The sequence below is a fragment of the Stylophora pistillata genome, chromosome 1 (assembly GCF_964205215.1).
Source record: "Stylophora pistillata chromosome 1, jaStyPist1.2, whole genome shotgun sequence".
Taxonomy (NCBI): Eukaryota; Metazoa; Cnidaria; class Anthozoa; order Scleractinia; family Pocilloporidae; genus Stylophora; species Stylophora pistillata.
In genome coordinates, this window is record NC_142519.1 from 37,029,896 (window position 1) to 37,054,498 (window position 24,603).

At 36.8% G+C, this 24,603-nt stretch overlaps 3 protein-coding genes and 1 long non-coding RNA gene across 5 annotated transcripts in view; 2 read left to right on the forward strand and 2 right to left on the reverse strand.

Annotated features, from left to right (window-relative positions):
* Positions 1–8,322, forward strand: part of LOC148742291 (uncharacterized) — a 356,385-nt gene extending 348,063 nt beyond the window's left edge. The window contains exons 4-6 of one of the 2 annotated variants that reach the window (XM_088755271.1): positions 5,804–5,870; positions 6,265–6,452; positions 8,107–8,322. In XM_088755271.1, coding sequence (XP_088611397.1) covers positions 5,804–5,870; positions 6,265–6,452; positions 8,107–8,197 — 346 coding nt within the window. In that variant the 3' untranslated portion in view covers positions 8,198–8,322. Of the gene's footprint in view, positions 1–431; positions 5,871–6,264; positions 6,453–8,106 lie in introns of those variants that run through there. The other variant, XM_088755268.1, reaches the window with a different exon arrangement.
* Positions 8,323–8,466: 144 nt separating this feature from the next.
* Positions 8,467–24,234, reverse strand: LOC148742313 (uncharacterized). Its single transcript, XR_015999381.1, has 5 exons — positions 24,175–24,234; positions 23,527–23,633; positions 21,746–21,899; positions 13,400–13,621; positions 8,467–8,616 (listed from the first exon to the last, which is right to left on the reverse strand). It is a non-coding gene; the product is annotated as an uncharacterized LOC148742313 (long non-coding RNA).
* On the forward strand, positions 8,759–10,448 carry LOC148742314 (uncharacterized). Its single transcript, XM_088755288.1, has 3 exons — positions 8,759–9,176; positions 9,271–9,612; positions 9,687–10,448. The coding sequence occupies exons 1-3, from the start codon at positions 8,835–8,837 to the stop codon at positions 10,446–10,448; spliced, it is 1,446 nt and encodes a 481-aa protein (XP_088611414.1). The 5' UTR covers positions 8,759–8,834.
* Positions 10,828–13,305, reverse strand: LOC148742315 (uncharacterized). Its single transcript, XM_088755248.1, has one exon. The coding sequence runs from the start codon at positions 11,782–11,784 to the stop codon at positions 10,828–10,830; it is 957 nt and encodes a 318-aa protein (XP_088611374.1). The 5' UTR covers positions 11,785–13,305.
* Positions 24,235–24,603: the final 369 nt, after the last annotated feature.

A 24,603-nucleotide genomic window follows, 5' to 3' on the forward strand; every position in this document is an offset into this window, starting at 1 on the left:
GTACTCTACCAATAGAGCTAACAAGCCAATTGTTAGAGCGCTGACTAATAACAATATACTATATCACTTATGGTTAATTATATGTTTACTTTACTTAGTTAAATATGGTATTTACAGTACACCACTGGCAATTACAATACTTACATTATTCACATCTCTTTTTTTTTTTTATTGTTATTATTATTTTGCAATAACACATGATGTGAACAAAAAAGCAAAAAAAAAAGGTTTGTTGACAATATTAATTTGTATTTTACTACCTTAGATAAAGTTCTCAATTTTCCTTGTATAAATTGTAACTTACTAAGATTTTTTTCATTATTTTGACCACAGTTTGTATATGTATCTTTTGTTAATAGAATAAGCAAATCCAGTTGGTGTCGGAGGTAATATCACTAATGGCAGGTCAGGGAGGTAAATCTGAAGTAAAATTTGGTCAACAGATAAATTTATGTGGGTGTTATTAAAAATATTGAACCACTATATGATTTCTGGATAGAATTGAATACTCACAGGGCACTGACCAAGAAGGTGTGTTCTAGTGAATCAGGATTTTTGCATTGAAAGCATTATAGTCATCATTTCTGATTTTGAATTGCTTGAGTTCCTTATTAGTGACATTATATTCTGGGGAAAACCTTATAACCAAATCCTCTTAGCTTGTCACTTGTTGTTTTGTAAGTTTTAATTGTGTAAGATCTGTTTCCAACCAGAGTCAAAGTTCACCAAATGTCTTTACCATCTTTTAACGGCAGTTAAGGTTCTGTCCTAATCTTTTCTTGAAGTAATTTGTGGTAATCTTTACATCTACATTTAGTTTAGAGATAAGTTTGTTTTTAGACTGATAGAAAATATCCCATTCTTCTAATATATTTCTGTGTGTTACCGCAATTAATGCCTGTGCTTTTCTCCTCAGATAGTTTGGGATTGCAGCAATAAGTTGAAAATTTTTAATAGTTTGATTCAACATTATTATTTCCTTTGAAAATTTTCTAGAGATAAGAACTTACCGTCTCTATTTAATATTAGTACTTTTCCAAATAAATATTTCCAGAAAATGGATTTGCTCTCTGTTGTAATTTCTTTATTGTTCCAAAGAATGAATTCACTATTGTAAACATCAGGATAACCCCTGCGTTATTACTTGAAATAGCCTAACATCTCACTATAAAAAAGAGGCATTTTCTTGTCAAAGTGCTTAGAGTTGTAATTACATTTCAATAGGAAAGATAATCCTCCATATTTATTAAAATAACTATTAGGGATCATAGCTTGCCGGGTCTCATTTGTGAAATCTAGAAACCTGCCTAACCAGCTCATTAGTGTAGTGATTTTACCACAGTGGACATTTGGGAAGTTCACACCACCATATTTTACTTCATCTTTTTTTATTTTTCCACAAGAATTTGAAAATTCTATCTTGCACTGTTTTAATAACTGTTTCAGGAACACTTAGCATTGAGGCCTGAATGTTTTCTGGTTTCTTTTCTGCAATTTTTTATAAGAAATTACAGTCTACTTGTGAGGATCATTTCTTTGCTTGATTCAATTTCATCTGCTGGTTTAATGAAATTTGTGTCATGAGAAATTAGTATGTCTTCTGTAATAACTGAACCACTTGTTCACCAGTCACCATTTGCTGATTATAGGATATGAAAAATTGAATTAATTTCCCTCGTGTTTTTATTTTCCTTTTTTTCAGTTTAGTTTAGTTTTGTTTTGTTTTTATAGAGATGACACAATATCAGCTAATGAAAAATAGATGATTTGGCTGCACTTGTCTGGATTTCTACAAAGAACAACCTTTGGGACCATTTAAAAAGGTTTCAAGAGTCCAAGTTTAACATGATCTTAGGAAAGATCATTTCTTAATTCAATTCCTTTCAAAATTGTGAAAATCCTTAAAATGGTGATGAGCGTCAAGCCTCCAATAACTCTTGCTGAAGAGGTGATGAAAGAGTAAACACATAGTCAGCTGTAGAAATGATTTTCAAGAGTAGCAGTGAAAAACAATTTAATAAAAACCATCACATGTGTTATCAACTAACTTACTGACTCACAATGCCTCAGCTGCAACTAAATTAATTGGCAAAATTGGGTCCTCCACTAATTTTTTTCCATTAGCTTACTAATGACAACATCATCTGACTTCTGACAGTATATTAGTGTTTAGTTTATTACTGTGGTTCATCAACCTGACCAAAAGAAAGATCATGCTTCCTCTAAATTTTTTATTTGACCTTACTAAATGCATCTTTCAAACAGCCTGAGTAAAAACATGTATAACTTCAACATACTTTCTCCCCCATTTTCTAAATGTGAACATTAAGGAATTATAAAGGTAGTAGTTTCTAAAGAAGCTGTGGTGCTTGTGTCAGTGGGTGTAACATGGTAATTTGGTTTTATCAGCTTAGTTGAAATTATAAATTGGCCACTGTAAAAGAGTTAAAAAGCTGGCATTTGGAGCGTTAGCCCTTAATGTCAGAGTGGATGGAGGAATTGTGGGTTGTGTGTGTGTGTTTATATGCAGAAAGTGGAGCTATGCTATTGGTGAGAACATGGTGATGAGAAAAACAAGAATGAAGTGATCAATGAATTAACACCGGTCGTTGATAACTATTAACAAACAAATATAACTGCGCGGAAAATTAGGAAACAGATACCTGTAAAGACACTGCTATTTCAACTGAGGCAATTCAGTACCTTTTCAGTATAGTTTTTCCTACTTAATCAGACCTGACCATGATTTACATTTGTGTGAGAGATTTCAAGTATACTTATACCCTACATCATCAACAAGGAAAATGATTTTCACTCGAACAGTATACTCAAAGTGTACTTCAAAAATGGTACTGCAGCTGTACTTAAGTAAGTGCAGTACCATTGAAGTATGATTGCAGTATAACTATTATTGATGCAGTATACTTGTACTATACTTAAAGTAAACTTTATGGTTACCTTTTTTGGTAAGGCATGCAGTCGGAATTTTCCTTTTGTGACGTTTGTAGTGTTGAATGTTGATCAATAAGTTGGGCGCGATGATGACTCACTTGAACGACAGAAACTGGGTAACCACGTTTTTTCGAAAAACTGGCACAGTGACATCTCTACATAAACGACGAAGTCCTAGAAACTGAGAAAAGGGAATGGAATTCTTGACATGAGATGGGTGCGAATATGAATACAGAAAGTAGTGTGAGTCTGTAGGTTTCTGATACACACTAGTGCATATACCATTTTCTTTAATTGAAACTTTGATGTCTGAAAAGGATAAGGAACTGTCGGAAATTTCCTAGGTATATTTTAGGGCTGGTTGAAAGGAATTGACTGCGGTTTTAAACTGTCAGAGTTAGCGCCTCTGTTGATCACGAAATACTTATTAGCAAACTAGAGTCATATGGACTTAAGGACGTTGAGTTAGACTGGTTCCGAAACTATCTGACAGACTGAAAACAACTCGTAAGTTTTGGTAAAGAAAACTCTGATCCATGTCTTGTTACCTCGGGTGTCCCGCAAGGGTCAATTCTTGGCCCTTTACTCTTTGTCCTGTTTGTCAACGATCTGCCCAAATTCTGATGTACGCTGATGATACAGTTATTTATTTCACCGCTAGTAATGCCCAAGAAATAAGTAGTACACTTACCAGTGAACTTGCCAAGGTTAATGACTGGCTTTTAGACAACAGCCCTTTTATTCACCGAGGCTAGACTGAATGTGTTTTATTTGGTACTGGCTCTACTGGTTAGCAAATGCTAATCTCTCTGTGAATACCGATGGCAAGGAGCTAACACGGGTTGCTGAGTATAAATACCTAGGTGTAATCTTGGATGAGTCGCTTTCATGGAACACACACGTAAATTATGTAGTAAGCAAAGTTAGTAAGAGAATAGGAATTCTTGGCCGCACCAGGCGGAGCATTAGTATGAATACTGCTAGTATAATTTATAGATCATTTATTCTTCCTGTTCTTGATTATTGTGAAGCCGTTTGGAACTGTTGCGGCCGTACGGATGCTGATAATATAGAAAAATTGCAGAGACGTGCGGCAAGGATTATCATGCAAACTAACAGCAGTGATGAAGCGCTAGCTCACCTTAATTATGATACGCTGGGAATTAGACGGGAGATTCACACGTTAAACCTTGTGAAGAAATGTCTAGATAAGCGCTGGCCGCAATTTTTAATGGACCACTTTTATTTTAATAGAGATATCGTACAGAGAAAGACGCGGCAAAGTAATCATCTTCGTCTTCCCTCCATCAAACTAGAATGTACGAAAAAACCTTTTTATTATCATGGATGTGAAGTTTTTAATGGTAATTTGTAGTTTTTATGAATAGTTTAATGAATTTTAACCTCTTTTAGGATTTTTCTTCTATTAGCTTAGTTAGGATTAGTTTTGAGTATTTTTTATATTTCTTTTATCTAGGGCCTCTAAGGATATCAGTTTTTGTAGCTGTAGGAGTTACCCTAGCTAAATAAAAGTATCTACTACTACTACTGACTACTCTCTGCGGGGTAGAGGAGGAAGCGCCGATACAGTCGTCAATATAGCGACTGCAGAGTTCAGGTTTGGGGCCATTTATTGGCTGAAAAATTAGTATTCGACAAAACCTGCAAAGAGATTGGCATAGCTGGGTTCCATTTTAATACCCATGGCTACGCCATTAGTTTGTTTGAAATAATTGTCCCCGAATGAAAAACAATTGAGTTTAAGCACTAGTTCGGCTGGGCGAAGTAGTGTTTCAGATCTAGGTTCCTTAACAATGCGTTGATGAGAAAATTGTTTGAGGGCCAGAAGACCTTCGTTATTGGGAATGACAGTATAAAGAGATGTAGTATCCACAGTGAAAAGAAGTTTGCCTTGGCCGAGGAAATTAAAGTCGCGAAAAATTTGAAGAGCGTGTTGGCTGTCTTTGATATATGATAGTAAAGTTTTGACGATGGGAGCCGTGATGTTGTCTAAATAGTTGGAAATAAGTTCGGTGGGACCACTGGGAGACGAGACAATGGGTCGACCTGGGTTGTTAGGTTTGTGAATTTTAGGGAAAAGTAAATAGAAGAAGTTCTAGGAGTGGTAATGATAAGATTTTTTGCTGTGGCCGGCAATTCTTGTCAAGAACTATGTTCTTATTTAGCTTGTTTAGCTGAGTTCGTTAATTGTATTTTTGACAATGTTTTGATTAGTGAGAGTGAGATCTTTGTCAACCTTTTGATTAAAAGAGGTGTCAGAAAGTTGCCGCAAAGCTTCTTTTTAGTAAACATCGGTCCTCCAAAACAACTACTGCGCTACCCTTGTGGGCTGCTTTGATAGCAATTGTCTGGGTTTTTTTAGTTTTTTTTAGTGGCGACCACTCTTCAAAGGAGAGATTGGAAAATTTGGTGCTACGATTGAATTTAAGTTTGTTAATATCGTGGCGACATTCTTTGATGAAAAAATCCAGTGGTGGAAACCTGACCCTCTGGAGGAGGTCATTTAGACTTCGAATCTGAAGTGTTTCGAAAGTGTATTTGCGCGATGTGTTAGAATGAAAGTTTATTTACAATTTGTCACTATTAGCACTGAAAAGCCTCATTGGGGGAGTGGTCAATTATTAAGATTTTAACTATTATTATCATGATTATCTTTATTATTATCTTATTATCATTATCATTATCATCATTACTTGAACTTCGTGATAACGGAAACGTGGTCGGAACGTTTTCACAACTTAACCATCTTTCAAAATCACTCGTCTTTAAAAAACTTTACTGACGAGGTACTACTTTTCTTGTCTTCTCTATTCATGTGGTCTTGTTGCAGTGGAGTGAGAGAAGGAGATATCCGAAGAGGATCGCCAACTTCGGAGAACAAAAAAGGACGTCACTTGGTGAGTCTCGCCTCCATTTCACACTTTTCCTCGACAAAAAGGAAAATAGGCACTGCTTTGTAGAGGTTTCAACGCTTTGGGTAAAACCAGAACGAAAGATATTAAAACAGCCCGTTAGAAGTGCCAAAAATATTTTAAGTTGTCGATGAGGATTCTTTCTACTGATAACCGACGGCATCAATGAGCTCTGTTGCTCTGTTTTATCCTGTGCATCTTGTCATGCAGTGTCACAAGTTGTACAGACAAATTATAGAGCGCAGTAAAGCAGTACCCTTGTTATCATTTATTACTCTGGAAAGTTGATCGATTCTGAACACTCTGAGCTTGGGCAACCGAAACAGACAGAACTGCCCCTATGACTGTTTATCGTAATATATTGATAATACTTTCACAGAGAATGAAAAAACAGTTGTATTCCCTCTTGGACATGTGTAAATCAACTCAAGATGTGTTGCTGAAACAGGTAAAGCAGGAAATAGCCATGGGAAAATGTAAGAACAAAGTGGACTGTATGACTGAAGAAATCGAAACGTTAAAGAGAATTACTACAGAGGATGCTAGGCCTAAACAAGCGAGTAGCAGGTTGGTGTGAACTAATGAGCCAACTATTAAAGTCAATAACTTTTCTGATTAATTAGACACATATCACTGATCTATATAATTATACAAAAAAAAACTAAACCTCGCTGGGCTTTTTTCATGCTTAATTGGTTATATCAACTAATTTGAAATAGTAAATTGGCCACCGTAACGAATAAAAAAGCTGACGTTTCGAGCGTTAGCCTTTCGTCAGAGCGAATGGAGGAATTGTGGGTTGTATGTGGTTTTATATGCAGAAAGCGCAGCTACGCCATTGGTGGGAACATGGCAACGAGAAAAACACGAATAAATTGGTGGAATGAAAAGCGTTCGTGGATACCTGTGGGATTAAGAGTGCCAATTTGAAAGATTAACTTTTGTTCAAGAGTTTTGCGGTTTTCCGTGCTGCGTAAATGTAAGGAAAGACCGCAGATAGCCATATGTTGTTTAGAATGATTAGGTAAATTAAAGTGTCTTGCGACTGGTTTAGATGCGTCCTTGTCATTCCTTTCCACGACGCGAAGGTGTTCTCGGAATCGGTCAGCTAGTCGTCTTCCTGTTTCGCCGATGCATAACTTTTTGCAATAAGTGCAAGTTATGAACGTTGGCGGAGGTGCACTTGAAGTGATCGGTGATCTTAATGGATCGCATGGGCCCCGATATTTTCTCAGCGTTGTGAATGAAGGGACAAGTTTTGCATCGTGCGCGAGCGCATTTAAAAGTGCCGGGTTGGTCATTAGTTTGGAATGAACTTCTGACCAAAAAATTGCCTATGTTTTTGTCGTGTTTGAATGAAATAAGTGGAGGTTGCGAAAAGATAGTGCCAGTCTCTGGATCGTTTTGAAGTAATTTAATTTTTTGAAGAAAATCTATAACATTTGCCAGATCGACAGTAGCATCTGAACAGGCTCTTAAGTCGAAGACGGTAGGGAAAGGAAAGCGGGAGGAAAAACAGCGATGACGGGGAATGGGTAAGGAAGAGGGCGCTCCCCCTTCCTTACCACTCCCTTACAAGCTACTTCATTCGGAGTTAATTCCAACTGCCGTTAGGGGACTGTTGACAAGCTCTATCGACAGTCAGGCACGTGTGGTTAATGAGGTTTTTCATTAGCGTAGTAATCGGCCAAAAGATTATGTATGGATTACATAAAGCACTACCCACGTTCCTGCTACCTAGCTAGTCATTTTCTTTTTAATTTCTATGATTACTAAACTTTGTTCCTATTGGAAAATTAACGTGAAATAAGAAATCCGGCTTTTTCTGATAGAGAAGCTACAGTGTAAACTCCTCCAACAAAAATGAAATATATGTTTACGTTGCGTAAGTATTTGAATGAAAATAAAGCCTTGGAAAAGTCTTACATTTCAATCAAAACAATCAACAAAGTCAAGGTGGGAAAAGGTCACAAAACTCAACTCAACTCCGAAAGAGAGTCCTCGTCAATCCCAGTGTCAAGGTCAAGGTCAAGGAATGTAGTTAATATGTAACATACAGTTAACTATGGCCACAGTATATTTTTGCCTAGAGGAGAAGGAAGAAATAAAACGAGAATACTCGCCCCATCGACTTGCACGGGTACAGTAGAGTAGGAGATCAATATACATGCTACAGGGCTATTAAACTTGTGACTGAATTAAATTTTAATTTTTTTTTCAGGGCACAAAGATGGTGTCTGGGAAATTGGCGTCGTTATTTAGCAGTGGCTAAGAAGATGGTTGACAAACTGTTAATTCACATATTCATTTGAACAATAATTAAGAAACTCCTTCCTGGATTGCCCGAGCTATTCCTCTCAACTGAGGCCTTTTATCTATTGTCGGATTTTAAACCAAAAAGGTTTTGATTTATGAATAAATCAATATCATTACTTCACGATCTCTGGGTCGTCTTTTCATGTGTAACACCCTCATTCATTTGCGTATAACTTCTTTAACTTAATCTCTCTGGCTTTTATGGTCTAATGCTCAATCTAAGACTACGTCACAGCATTGTCCAAAGAATAATTGCTTTCATATTGTCTTTACGTGAATTGTTCGTGTTTGTGTTTGAGTTTGAAAATATGTGAAGAGGGGCCCAGTTCTGGAGGGAATTTTCTCTTCAGATTTCCTTTACCAGCACGGAGATATCAGCTGCATTGAAATTCCATCGCCCGAGTGTCACTGGCACCTTCAGTTAAGGAAAAAAAATATGTTTCAAAAACCATATAATTTTTATCCCAACCAGTACAAGGTACATCATTATGAAATAACAACACTGACTAAGCTTTGTAATTCTCTTCTTTCACATCCCCATAATCCCTTGCGCCTTGGGGGGTAACCAGTCTGACAACAAAGCTAAGGACGCCATATCTGTTTGCAAAACTCTTATATATCATCGTAATTTACATGGGAAAAAACGACTTTTGCTGTGCTCCAAGCTGCTCAAATAATCGGAAAAGAAACCCAAATCTCAAGTTTTACAGAATTCCGAAAGAATCTAAGCGAAGAAATGCTTGGTTAAATAGAATTCGCCGACAAGATTTTTCACCAACAGACAACACTCGATTGTGCTCAGCTCACTTCGTCGGAGGAGAAAAGTCCGATGATCCTGCACATTCGGCTTACAATCCATCCATATTTGAGTTCAAGAAGGAAATTGAAAGTCGAAAGACCAGAACAAGTCAAAAAACAAACAAAGATGACTTCGTTGCAATTGAAACTCTAAAACCAAAGCGCAAACGAGTCAGTGTAAGTACTTCACGATGACTTTGATAAGTGTTTTTTGTTTGAGTTTTTATACTTGAAACACTGTTTCCAACATATCTTTTTATCATTTTCTCAGGTATCGGGGGAAAGTAGGGGTCGCCCAAGAAAATCATTCAAATCTGTTGATGATCATGAAATATGGGGAGCTTGTTTACCAATAGAACACCCATTGAAAGAGCATGACTACTGCAAGTCGCAGGTGGATCCCAAGTCAAGAGAATTAAGCGATGACATTTTGCAAGAGCTCACTTCTTTGCAGAGCAAAGTGAGCGAACTTGAGCACGAAAATCAAAAGCTACGTGCAAAATGTCTTTTATTGGATCAAATTAAGCTAGACAATGACAAATTTCATTTTTGGACTAGTCTCCCTAACTATGACACCTTCAAAGCATTATTTAACTATTTAAATGCTGTTGGTGTAGACAAAAAAAAAAAAATGTTGAAGAGGATCTGAAATGGCTTTACGTGACTGTCAGTTAGGAAACAAACCAGGGCCATCATCCAAGCTGCCATTGGAGGAGGGAGGAGGAGTTGTTCATGGTCGCTGTTAGATTAAGAGTAGGACTTACACTGCCAGATCTGGCGTTGAGATTTGGAATCAGTGAAGCAAGTGTCAGCAAAAATTTTTCTGCATGGATTAATCTGCTGTATTTCCATTTAAAAGATCTCTGCCAAATGCCTGACTATGAGGAATGTGGAAAGGCAAATCAGTTCTCATCATTCCCTGACCTCAAAGTTATTGTGGATTGCACTGAAATCTTTACCCAGAAACCCTCCTCATTAAAGGCCTGCAAAGAAGTATACTCAACTTACAAGAGTCATACAACCTTGAAGTTTCTAGTTGCAATAAATGCACATGGAGCAATTGTTTATGTGTCTCGAGCATGGGGAGGCAGGACATCAGACAAACACATCACAGCAAGCAGTGCAGAATTTATTGCTACCCTAAAGGCAGGGGATGAATTAATGGCTGACAGAGGATTTGATATCAATGAAGAAATGGAAGAAAAAGGAGTGAAGGTTACTATTCCAGATTTTAAAGGAACAGGCAGATCACAACTAAAAAAACACGAGGGAAAGCGCTCAGAGAAGATTGCAGTGGCAAGAATACACGTTGAGAGAGCTATCCAACGAATCAAAACTTTTCAGATCCTGTGTAAACCAATTCCACTCTCAATGGCTCATTCAGCTGAACAAATTTTTACTGTGTGTGCATATCTGGTTAACTTTCAAGCATCTATCTTAAGACAGTAAGAGGAAAGTACCTGATTCACTACAAACAATATCTGTATACAAAACGGGCAGTTTAACAGCTGTAATTTGAACATTAACATTTTCCAAATTTAAGGAACAATTTCTCGCTAAAATGACGAAGACTTCAAATTTCAACCCTGTTTCATCCTGGCTGTGGCCCCTCAATATTTTCACAATTAACATTTTTATAATCAACATATTTTGATAGTCAATATGATTACTCAAAAAGTAATCCAGTCATTTGGTTAGATTTTTTCTGGAAATTGAAACCCAATGAGGTCATAAATAAAGACAATATCTATTGTTGTTATACAAAAGCAATCCTATTATCTTAACACTAATGTAAGCAGATACTGTGACAGTCTTAACTTACACAATTTTAAATTTGTCTCAATGAAGCAAGAGTAGAAAATTCAATTCCCAGTTTACCTATTCTTTCAATGCCATATTTCACTCTGGGATAAGCTAACTCTAACAAAAGTATGTTGTAAAAAAACTTCTTGAGTCTTGGTAAATTAATATTCCAGAAATCCTCATTAAAATCCACTCTTCTAACAAACAAATGACTGTCATCAGAAGCCACAAAGTCAGTCCATCTTTGACCAGTGCAAAACAGCTGCTGTTGCATCTGATAGTAATATTTATGGTTTTCATTAGCAATTAAACATCCATCTACATCTTTGACAATGTGTAGTCTTTTCAATGCTGCTTCCAATGTCTCATTGTAATGTGGGTGGATTTTCTTCACCTCAATAGATCCATCATCATCTATCAATCCATCGGGAGAGGCTCCTAGGAAGAGATGAGTTTTTGACACAAAAAAGCCAGATTTTTGTACTTTGTTATTTGTTATTTTCATATATTGTTCAATGACTTCCCCTTCAGAACAAATGCCATCTCTCATGCATCCAGTTTGAATCTTGTTGTTATAGCCAAGGATTTCACTCACAGCTTTGGTGGGACTAGTTGTCTCTTTCATGAGAGCTCGTTTACATTGTGAAGCTGTAATTCTAGGGGTTCTTTCCACAAACCATTGTTTACAATTTGATTGATCCCTTGTAGCCTTTTCGATCTTCTTGATATCATCATCTTGTACTCTGAGCTTGTCAATAATTGCATCAGCTTTTGAAGTGATGTCATGTAGTGAAGCTGGATTTGACTTGATAGGGCTTACTATTGCTCTAACATTCTCATGCTCGGTAATGTCTTCAATGTCCACATTAAAACTGTACGCCAAATGTGGATCATCAGCTGGCAAGAAATCAGGCAATTCTTGCTGTAATGGTGATTGGGGTAGAATATCTTTTTGGGCTAATATGTAGAATATAGGTGGCATGGGGTTTCCATGATTTGCATAGAAAGGTCTCTCTTTAAGTTCATTTTTAATTCATCCATGGTCCTTTTATCATGCTGTGTGGTTCCATAGAAACTTTCTGTTACAGAAGGGGATGGATGGAATTTCTTTGTGGGTGGTTCTTTACCTACTTTGGCCTTATAAAAGTTGATATCTTCTACACGATTTATGACTCGTACTAAATTTAGCATAAAGCCCCGTTCACACCGTGCTGTGACTTTCTGTCATCGTTCTGCCTTGCTTCCACACTAATCCGAAAAAATTCTCCACTGAAAACAGAGAGTTTCAAACTACAGATAATTTTCAAAACGGCACTATAGGCCATACGGTAACTAAAATGTACTCAGAGGATAATTGAAAAAACGTAGCTGTGTACGGATAGTCCAAAATTGAAAGGATTTTGCTAAATTTCAGTACCTGTCTGCCTTCCTTGAGGTTTACCTCAAGATTTAGCATCTTTCTCGTTTGTACTTTTTTGTGATTTTATTGAATCAAAGAGACTGCTGTTTCACCATGTTTTTGAATGACAACTCGTTGCTTGCGTATGGGAATTTCAATGTTGCGTTCCAATAAAATTTACCTGACCTCCCCTTAAGAGTATCCGGTGCTCTCACAATCCTCGCTCATGGACGGTCAATTTTCTTAAGTTCCCCCTTCATACTCTTTGCAAACTTGTTTTAAAGTGCCTGTAACCCCGAAAAATTTTTTGGACCATATTAATTCTCTCTATTGCACTGAGGAAAATGCCACAAAAATTTTTGTTTGGTTAAAACCCCCATTTTTTATGAATTTTCAAAGTCGTGGAAAATCGCATTTTTTCAAAACATGACCTAGGCACGAGATTATCAAGATGGGTCTGGGTCGAGCACAGTTTGTGACGTCATTCCAGGCTTTCCAATGAGTTTGCTTCGAGGACTGGATGAAGTATCTTCACGGATATGCCTGATAAGTGCGTTGTTTTCGGTTGTAGCAACACTCCCAACAAAGAAAAAAGAATAGCACTTAATCCAATACCTTATTATGGGGCAGATAACCCGGAGAAAGAAAAGAGAAGAAGGAAGTAGTTGACTTTGTGCAATTGAAGCGTGCACATTGGAAGCTTACAAACTACTCGGCCATGTGTTCCAACCCCTTCCAAGAAGAAGATTATTCAGTAATGTTTTCTGCTCTGACTAGCAAGACTGTGCAACAAAGTTTGTGAAAAGATGGAGTTGGAATTTGCGTCTTTCCGACTGATCACGTGTGAAATCAGTTGGAGGAAACGAAATCAGATGAAAGCGAGCAAAGTAAGAGAAAGGTGAGAAAATTTACCAGATAAGGCTTTAACGAAGGTTTCATCTCGTTGGGAACGTATAATATTGACTGAGATTAGATAAGAGCCCCACTGCCGATGGCCTGGAATGACGTCACTGGTCCCAGTCTCTGCTTCACTCGGTCATTCGAAAACTAAACTTGACTTTGAAAAATCATAAAAAATCGCGGTTTTAAGCAAACACAAAAATTTTTGGGGCATTTTGCTCAGTGCAATAGAGAGATTCAATATGGCCAAAAACAATTTTTGGGGTTATAGGCACTTTAAACTATTGGAAGTACAAACCTTTACTTTAGACTCCATGCCTCCCCTGCCAACACGTGACTTTTCTCCAAATTCAATATTACTGACGTCAGCTGGCCTGAATGTGTCTAGAAGGCGAGACTCAGGCAAGTCGGGAGGGCCGCTGTAAATGTCCTGTACATCTGATAATATCAACAGCAAATCTGACTTCAGTTTCACCAATAGCAAGGAAGATAAACTATCATTGTCCTTTACACCTATCACCTGATGAAAACAACGAGAATCGAATCTTTTTTAAGAACAGAGGAATAACAGTCACGTTATTATCAAATCCACATTTACGTACTTATACGTTGAAGCTTAACAGTTCATTCATTCACTCATTCATTCATTCATTTACAGTAACATCAAGAAGTCACAGGAGAAAGTTAAGTAAAACCCCAAAGCAATTGCGTATTACTTTCAGCACACAATTGAAAATTGCTCTAAAATTTTATCTACAGCTGAGATTCATACATGCTTAGAACACCTGCAGATTTGTATGAGGATACAGTGATTGCTCTCAATTTTGTCAGTGGCTATAGGGGAATCCTTGTTTACAATGTTTGCCTCATTAGCATAAGCAATTCAGTTTCTGATGGAGCTAAAAATAAATCAGTTCTGAATATCGAAAGGTCAAAGTACTATTAACTCGGCCAATGAATACGAGCCTGATGCATTGAATACTTTTTGTGCAACACGGGTTTAAAAACTCAAAATTTTACATAGAATGTATGAGCTCATTAGCGCTTTCGCCACCCAGAAATTTTGCAGTTTTTGATGGACTATTTCTCCTTGAATATTACACCCAAAGAGCTAAAAATTTCACCATGTACTAAGGTTTTCTAGCTCTTTAGCTGCCTGAAGTCAATTTGTATCTAACAAGCTCCCTTCTTTACGCAAAGCCGTAGCAAATGAGCAAAAATGTAAACAATGACGTCAGCGTGAATCCGCCTATAATTTTATGCTGGATCAAAAAAGTGCACAATTTGTTTTTGTCAGTAAAAATTTTTCCACGCGTTCTTTTCATTCAAATTGCATCGTTTGATTACCGATAAATAGATGTTGAGAATTTGAGAATTTAGCGTCACATCAAGCTAAAAACTCTCTGACTGATAAGTAATGTCTGCAGCTCCTACGATCTGATGAACACTGAATGCTGGTCAACCCTGTGGGTGACAAGCATCTAATTCTTCTTACAATATGACTGCTGAATCAAACATTACAGTACTGAGAATAAAGCAAATGATCACTAACTGCAGAAGCTACTGATCGTTCCACAAACTCTCCTAGTCAGTACCGTACTGGTGAACAGTGTGGAGAATTTGCTTACTGATATTGTAAGGACACTTGAGATTATCTGTTAATCTCTTCTAAAAGTCCATTGACTAAGATTATAAACAAGACTTTCACTACTAGGCTGCTTTCTGTAACAAAATTTCAAAGTTTTTTCACTAGAAGAACAGCTCGTACAGAGTGTATTTTGCATGACTGTTTACAATGAGCACGCAACAAGACTTTGGAATCAACATAAACATAGACATTGACAGGAACAGCAAACAATCCTATGAGTGAGATTAATTCAGACCAAGACAGAGTCACCAAGGAAACTAAAGATAAATTATGATAAGTTGTGCTTAGAATTGGTGGACCCTAATGAACTCCAAGAAGTGATCAACATGTAACTTCCCCCAATAATATTCAATAATATCCAGCTAACAGGTAAAGAGAATACTCAAAACTTATCAAGTAGAATTTGTGATTGTGATCTAACACCAAATTCTTGTAACTAATTTACAAGGAAATGTGTAGCAGCTAGAGGGGAGAATTAGCAATCAGATCTTGGGATTAAGGGTTAAAAGCTAAAAATGCCAGGCTGACACAATGCAGCTATGTACTAATGCCAAAAAATGCATGACAAGCTAAAACACTAGGTCAATCTCCAATATGCCAGAGCATAATATAAACATTTCACTTGCTGATCGACAAATTAAAGGTAATGTTCTCAAAGTTTGACAATAAAATAAACATGTACATGCTGTACTTCAATTGGGCCTCTCATGTTTAAGGAAACTGCTAAAATTAATACATAATTATTTTTTAGGGTTCTTGGAATTGATAATAACCGGGAAACAGAAGGTAAAGTTTCAACATTAAATTTTTGTCTTCACTAACTACAACTTCTTGTGCCAACTAACCTCTCTAAATGGTGCTAGGTAACTGAATTAGGGATTTGTGATTGAAAATGTTACTTACTGGTGCCCAGGCCATCTTATCAAGTTGTGAGAAAAGTGCATGTAAGAGAAGGAGACAGTGACAGTGTTAGAAAAGTCAATTGTCTAGCTTTTAACTACATTCTCACTGAGCTAGATTCTACATAAGACTTTGCCTTAAGTTGAACTGTTTAACAAAATGTTATTTAGGTTGTCTATGATGATGAGTTTCATGTTTTTTGGCTACTCTGTTCATACAATTGGACAATTTCTTTGGTTCCTTTGGCATGGCAATTCCACAATAATGTACATATAGCTTACTGACATCAGCTTTCTGACAACCCAGCTGTCAAATCATTTTCAGTTCCACTTCATTATGTGGCTACCAACAAGTCCTCCAGTACATGGAGAATCTTAGAAGAATAAGTTACATGTATGCAACTGGGATCAAGTGGATGGGTGGTGCACACTGCCTCTTTTTGCAATTTGAGCATAATGAAGACCAAACAAGACTGAGTAATTATGAAGAATAACTTATACATGAGGTATCAAGTGGAATGATAGGTGCATGCATACTGTCCCGTGCACTAAAAACAAAACAGAGATGTACAGCCCAAGAAAACTTGAATGAAACTACAGCAATGGATGAGTGTATCTAGAAATTTTTTACACTGTCTTTCCCCCTCACCCAACCCCTCCAGAGACAGTGACATTTTACCACTAGGCCAGGGGAAAGGACACAGCCTTTCATCCTATGCTCCCCATTTCCCAATTGCTATAATATCCAACAGAAATTATCACTGAAACCAGTTTTATCTGCTCTCTTCAGAAATCAATGATTTTCTGCTTCAAAAAACATATCATGATATATGCCCATGGGAGGAAATCACTGCTTAATGGTCACAAATGATTTCTACCAATTTAACTTCAGTGTTGTGTAGTTCCAAATGATATCAACACTCATACAGCAGAAGAGACCCCACTAGCCTGCAAACACTCTGGCCCTGACGTGTTATCAGCACTGTGGCCAAGCATATCTTAAAACATGGGCAAGTTTAAGGCCTTGAGCAAGGCAAGCCATCTACTTTACAAATCAACAGTGGTTTAGTGTGTTCTGTACACTTATCAACAATGATATTTGTCATCACAGAAGTCAAAATGTTGTGGACGCACCGTGGGCTGTGAACAAATTTTGATCACTGTGAAAATGAATATCATTGTAGATAAGAGTACAGTTCACACTTAACTACTATCAATTAATTTGTTTTAAGCATAATATCAATGTCAAATAAATTGATTCTATCAGTCTGTGACTCGATCACTGCGTAAGCAGCACTGTATGTACTCTTATGGACAGCGGCAAATTGGCCAATGCCATTGGGACACTAAGACAGTGACAAATTGGCCAATGCTATTGGGACACTTAGACAGTGACAAATTGGCCAATGCCATTGGGACACTTAGACAGTGAATAATTGGCCAATGTTATTGGGACACTTAGACAGTGACAAATTGGCCAATGCCATTGGGACACTTGGACGGTGACAAATTGGCCAATGCCATTGGGACACTTAGACAGTGACAAATTGGCCAATGCCATTGGGACACTTAGACAGTGAATAATTGGCCAATGTTATTGGGACACTTGGACAGTGACAAATTGGCCAATGCCATTGGGACACTAACAATCATTGCTAGATCCCTTGAAGACCTCTCATTAGCTCACATTGCTCATTAAGACCTCATATTGCCTCACTGGCAAAGTCAGGCAGAAGCACCTGTAAATTGATGGTCTGCTTGCGGGCTAAGTCCTTGTCATTCTGAAAATTTCAGTTTTGTTTCAAATGGTTTTCTTCAGAAGTTGTGCATGTTGAGAGCACCATTCCCCCTTGAGTTTGCCAGGAAATGACCCTCCCTGGGGTGGATGTGAAAAGGTTCTAAAACTGCTTATTTTAATGCCATCCACCTAATATAGCTAACTAAACTTATATTTTGACTTGAAAGCAAGTTAAGTAATATTGAAAGAGTTTTGAGAAACAGAAGAAAAAACATTTCATGAATGTTCCAAAATGATAAACAAGTCAGGAAATTTCCTAAGCAGAAACTTTAAGATAACTGATAACACCATTTGCTGGAATGAGTGATTATAACAAAAGGGCAAACACAGCAAATTGTGTAAAATGAAAGATGCAAATGGCAGTTAAACATTTAAGTGCACCTGACAAATATTGAAAACACTCTGGGGCAAATATGATGGAAAAAATTCTAGAATAGAATGTGCAGTTCATAAAATGCTTTAATTTACATCTCTATTTGGTGAAAAAGTTATTAAATTACTTTCAATTGATGAGCACAATTCATACCAATAAATGACACCTTTTGAAGACCAATTTTAATTTCAATTATGTTAATCTGCTACAAGCAAAAGAAAGAAAGTAGAAAGCCAAGCTGAGTAAAGGTGAAAGAATTTGCTCAATATGTAGATAGTAAAATGGCTTTATTGTAGTCAAACGTCCAACACGCTACATGTCGTTTAATCGATTTCACAAAATGAAATACAAGCGAAAGCGATGCGAAGCGAGCGGTAGAAACATTGTATGACTAGGATGGCTAGGAACACGAAAGTCAGAAGCGGAGAAGACGGTAAGCGAACTGGATAAATGAAACGTAGCGATGAAAAAACGCTGCATGACAAGTCCACTTAAAAGAGATGCATGCAAAAGGGCCTTAACGAGACGAAATTATGCAAAAACACCTAACAGAATATTGATTACGTAAAGGCGAAAAAAAAAAGGAATGCGATAATGAGAGAAAAAAATGTGCTTACAAACGGGAAAACAAACAAAAGAAACAAATACAGCCATGCGGCGGTAACAAGCTTATTCAAATGTTGTGAGGAGGAGTTCGTCAAAAAATTGCTAAAAAGACCCTACCACAAATTTTTAATTTGGATAAAAAATATTACTGATACAGCTGCCTTGAGTTTCTAATAGCGGATGTACAATATATCTAGTTAGGCTTTAAACAAGCTTAGATTTGCAGGCCAGAAATTTTTCACAAATACCAGCTGTCAAATAACAGGATCCCAAATTTCAAAACTAATTCAGAGCTCAGAATTAAATAGTAAAAAAGAACCTTTTGAAGCTTCTGAAAGTTAGGAGACAAAAACTAAAGAGCTTAATATAAAGAATTTTTTATTGAAATAGAGTTTTTGCTATGAGTCATGAAGAGCAGAGATATTTCACAGACCACATGCAGCTGCAAGATCAAGTACTTACTTTTCATATGAAAGGAGACAGACAGATAACTTGTAATAACCTGTTCTTAAAAACTTAATATTGAAACCTAGAAGTATCCTAGCCAATTGATGGTACATTTCATAAAAGGAGAAATTGTTTATTTGCTTCTTCTTGTTAATCCTGTTGTGACTAGCAGTTTGTGTGAGTGTTTTACTAAAAAGGAGCATTTTTGGCAAATTCTCACTCTCTTAGAAAATTCATTCCCCATTTTGTGTTTCACTGAGCTGTCTGACTACCATTACATTGTGGTCTACTGCTAAGTAATGAGAGAGAATTTCACACAGCATAGGCACATACAGTAACCTAACAGCTACATTTACCTTCCTACATGTATATATGCTACTGTAACAGTATAAATATTAATAATAAAAATATAATAAAATGATAAAATTAATCATTCAATTTAATAAAAAAATATTTCAACTCAAAATCATTTCAAATAACTGGTGGTTTGATTTGTGTTCTCCTTAGTTCTACAGATAAAAACATGCCCCTACTAAGGGAATACATCTTTGCCATAATGGCAGAAAATCTGATGGAGGTCTGAGACTGGTTATGAATAATTTCACGAAAGCGAGGCCACCCGGGCAACACATGGCGACGCGAATACAAACTCACACAATTCCTCGAGCTTTTTAACCAAAAATGACATTCCTGGAGCTTCCTTAGGAGATGGAAATCTCTCACAATTCAAGACTGAGGACTTGAGACTGTGGTTGAAGGGCAGAGGTGACCCAGCAAAAGGTTTAAAGACAAAAGCAGAGCTAGTGAAAAGGCTAGTTTCGAGCACAAGATGCATACTTCGAGGTGTTTTGATTGCTTGAGAAAATTGTCAAATGTGATTACTTACACTTAAATTGACCTAATTTCCTATACTTTAGGGTCCTTTAATACATCAAGAGCGGAAAGGATAAAAACATCATTGATCCTGATCCAAATAATCTTTATTCTAAATGAAGACAACTACGCTCGGCAAACAACACAAGTTCACACTCCACCGCTAAACGACATGTTCCCATCAAGTTCCCTGAGTCTGGTATGTGGAGCTACTCACTTCAGAAGATGCCTCTGTTTACCAGAGTGGAATTAAACAATCATATAACACATTCTGGGGCCTAGATAATTGTAGATTTCCATTAAAACAGCGTTGTTAGGAAACGCAGTGTAGCAGGACACAGCAGAATTGTTGGCTCGAAATCTTTCAATAGAAAAAAGTCTACTTTTTAAACACTCATTCTTCTTTGAAATGCTTTCTATTTCTCTTTAGAGCTCTTCTATTCTCATTTTATACTGTTTCACAAGTGCGACAACACTCTGATCATTCTGAATGCATGCAACCTTCGACTCGATCAAATCGGTCTGAGTTTCGATATATTTTCTCTTTGCCTCATTTTCGACTTTCTTTTCATTAGATTCTACAGTTGTAATCTGACTCTGTGGCTGTTCATTTGATTTATCATTTATGCTGCTTTCCGAGTGCGCACGCCATGAATAAAGCCCTGGATGATTCATGAGTAGTTGCTTTACTAGTGAATCTTTGAGGTGGAGGCTTCCTTTTGCGTGGCGAAGTACAGCATTGGTTTGAAGGCATATTTTTCCCACAATACTTTTCTTCAAGTCTTCCATTTTAAAATGGTGCGAGCAGACCATGGTTGAGTCCAATACTTTGAAGCTTTTTCCTTCCTCTCGATGGATTGCATGAAGCCATTGCTTTCTCACGAGTTTTTCTTTGGGAAACTTGAAGTAGGATATTTATTAACCGTTTAAGTCGCGATATCCCCTAGTAGTCCATGGCATTGTACATATTAACTTGAGCCTTATTAGTAGTCGATTCTTTGAGAAATAAAGCTTTTTGGATTAATAAATTAATAAATTGTGCAGGAAACTTTTTGACAAGCACTCACAAGTGCACAAATCCATGCCCGGGTGGCCTCGTCCCTATGCACCAGTTTTAGTCTTCACTCGGCCGCCGCCATTATGGCAAAGGTGTATTGCTTCAACTGAAATCTACTTAAAATTTTGTCAAGAGTAGAGAATATGAATGTGGAGGTTCAATAGTTTTCCCCTTATGTAAAATAAAAAGTAACTGATCAAAGAGGCAAAAATAACGTTATTAAGTGATGTTGCAGTCCATCTATATGTTCAAGAAAATCCTGTCATCCTGTTTAAGGCAAACTCTGCCACACTTGACTTTGAAATTCAATTGAATGTCTGAACTGTGAGTGGTATTTCAATCAGTCATGAAAGTACATAAAATTATATATATCCATCCAAATCAAATTATAGTATAATTATTTGATTATTTGAGCATTATTATTGATGATGATTTGATACAGTGTAGTCTGATCATGCAGCTGAATATATTCCTGAGAAGGACTCTGATGATCAGATGACCTTCTGCTGAGGTCGTCAAAATGTCATTTGGCCTGACTGTCTACAACTGTTCTTCTCAAGTCTACCCTCACCTTAACAATCAGAATACACAATCTTATTTTTTCCCCTACAATCAGCATTCACATTAGTTGAAACATCATGTTTGTAAAGAGTAACAGTCCTGTTTCCATCGCACTCTAAACAATTAACAGAGCCCCACTCCCCTCTATTCAATGTTAGCCAAATGTTCATGAAATCACAATACAATAGTTTGTTTTTTTTTGGGGGGGGGGGGAAGGGGGAAAATGGTGAACTTACTGTAGCAAGGGCAAAAGAGATAAAATTGAAAGAAATAGAAAATAAAATTGAAGCAATTGGGAGTTGAAAAGATCAATGTGTCAACAATTTTGTAGCCAATTATAGATTCAAACCATAAACTGTAAAATGGATTTGATTGTACTCACCCCAGCCAAATCTAGATCCACGCCTGGAGATGATGTACCACATCATTCTCATTTATAATGGGAATACAGTTCATAGAGATGAACTCCTTCACTGTTGATCTCAAGTTTAATCCAGTCAGTATTTATCACAAACATCCTGTTTTGTTATCAGCACCTGAAAAAGCACAATCAACTTTTTTTTAATAATTCTAGTTACAAAACACTTAGCTGTGAAGCTCATTTACAGGTTTTAGACACAAGATAATCAGATAATTTATAATAATATCAGTAACTACCCCCCCCTCAAGATAGGCACTGAAAAAAAATTAAAAACTACAAAAAAATAAGTCAAATAGCAGAAAAATTGAAACTGAAAAAAATTATAAACTTTACACCTAAAAAATTAAATAAAAATAAAAAAACTATAAAGCTAAAAAATTTAAAAACAAAAAAAACTACAAACTACAGTGTATACTTGGACACTACACTCATGCTTGAAAATGTGTGATAACAGTACACTGACTCTGAGAAAGAAAAGTGGGACAGGGGTGAGTATATAGAATCGAACATACTACAAATGAACGATTTGTGGCCAAAAGTTGCAGAGGAAACAAAGACTTGAGACCCTGACTCGAGTTGTGTTCACAGCAAAGGTGAGAAATAACACAAGCCGTGTGCGCACCAATCACAACTTTGAATGTGACTTTAAATGACTGTGTTTTACCCTCACTATTAAAACAGATGGATACCACCTTAGGAAATATAAGATATACTCAGATGATCACCATTCTGCACATTTCGAAGCATTCCCATGTTTATGAAATATTTATGTTCTATGATTTTGGCACATCTGTCAACATGAGACTTTTTGCATTACAATACAAACTTTTATGATTATGGAATCCAAGAGTCCTTTGAGGTTAGAAAGCAAATCTAGGAGTGACAATTTGAAATTACCATAATTGACTGCTCCCTTATGAAAAAAATTAATGCCTATTAAATTAATGTTAAGGTTTACTAAAACTTAATTTGAATAATAAATTTCATGATAAACACATATATACATGTATGACTATGTATATCTCTGTACATTTTGGATAGCATACCTTTTAGTGAACCAAAGCATTAAGCCTCTAAAATTACTCCTTGTCTTAAAACCTTTACATTCAAGATATTGAGGATTTCTTGGAATTATTTGATTGCCATTCATGGGGCATGAAATTGATTCTGGTGACTGTCTGAGGAAACTAATAATTAAGTCATGAAAGTAGACTTAAAAGAAATTCATGGGTCATGAAAGTAGGCTTTTAAAGAAATTAATGGGTCATGGAATTCATTTAGGTGACTTTCAGGGGAAATTAATGGGTCGTGAAAGTAGACTTTAAAGAAATTCATGGGTCATGAGGTAAGCTTCTAAAGAAATTAATGGGTCATGAAATTCATTCTGGTGACTTTCAAGGGAAATTCATGGGTCATGAAAGTAGGCTCAAAAGAAATTCATGGGTCATGAAAAAATTCCCCCCATTCATGGAAAATTCAGGGCTTAAAATAAACCCATGGTTTTTCCTTTTGCAGTATTCATGGGCCACGAAATGATCTTAATGGGTTTTTCACTAGAAATTCATGGAATTGTCATAAAACTACTAACAGTTCATAGTGATATCTGTGACTTGAGATTCCTCATGATTTCTTCTGTGATTTTTTCCACATGATCACCCCGTAAAAATCTCTTAATACCACTAACTTTGAATTTTGATCAAAATGAACCTTACTAATCTCTTGCAATATTCTTTAAAACATACCTGTCCGCTTGTCAGGCCATACTGCTGAGACATAGCTTCATAGAGCGATAACAATCCTCCCTGTCCCACAGCGGCACATGCTCTTGGTTCATTATGTAAGGTCTTGACTGCAAGAACACAGTATCGCTAATATTGAGTACACTTCTAGTAAGTACTTGTAGGTAATAATGAGGCTCATGATAAAAAAAAAAGAAACACGGCTAAACTTCAGAATACCCGGCCACTGAAAAATCATTCATCAAATCCTGCTACCGCAGTACCGCAGTCGACATACTTTACCTAATATCTGCATTATATTAAACATCTAGTTAGTATTGAGGTTCGTCTCTCGATACGAACGGATGCCGACGATATTAAACATCACAAAATATACCGCTTGCATATCCTTTACCTAATATCTGCATTATATTAAACATCGTAGTAAGTGTTGAGGTTCGTCTCTCGACCAATACAGTCGCATTTGTGACTTAATTTTTACGTTTGCGACTAAAAAATTATTCTCGGGTCGCAAAATTGCGAGTACAATAAAAAAGCTATCAATCGCTACTTTGCTACTATTTTTGCCGAAATAAATAAAGAAATGAAAAAAATATATTGTCGTGTGCCTTGATTATCATAGACATTTGAAGATAAAGCGTAAAATTGTACCTAATTTATCCGCTATGTTGTCCACGCAACGCCATTACCTTGATCGGCCGCCATTGCAGCGATCTCTTGTTCACATGTATTGGAGGCTCATATTTTTGTTTGTTAAACCGCTGGATTAATTATTTTTGCGACTAAAGTTCGTGAACTTATGGAACCGTGTCCGGAACCGTGTCCGGAACCGTACGACTGACAGAGCTGAATAACGTATACGTATGCGCCAGGTTTTGCCGCGGAAACACGGATTTTGAGTCGTTCGCATTGTTGATTTCCTATTCTGTTGCTTCGAGGCGTGGTTTTCCTTGCCACTTTTCTTTAACAGAACAACCTCCAAAAACTTGGTACACCCTCTAAAAATGTTCAAAAATCAATTTTCTCCTTAGAACTCTAGAAACAGGAAAATGCCTTCGACTGAAAACAGAGTTCCTCGGT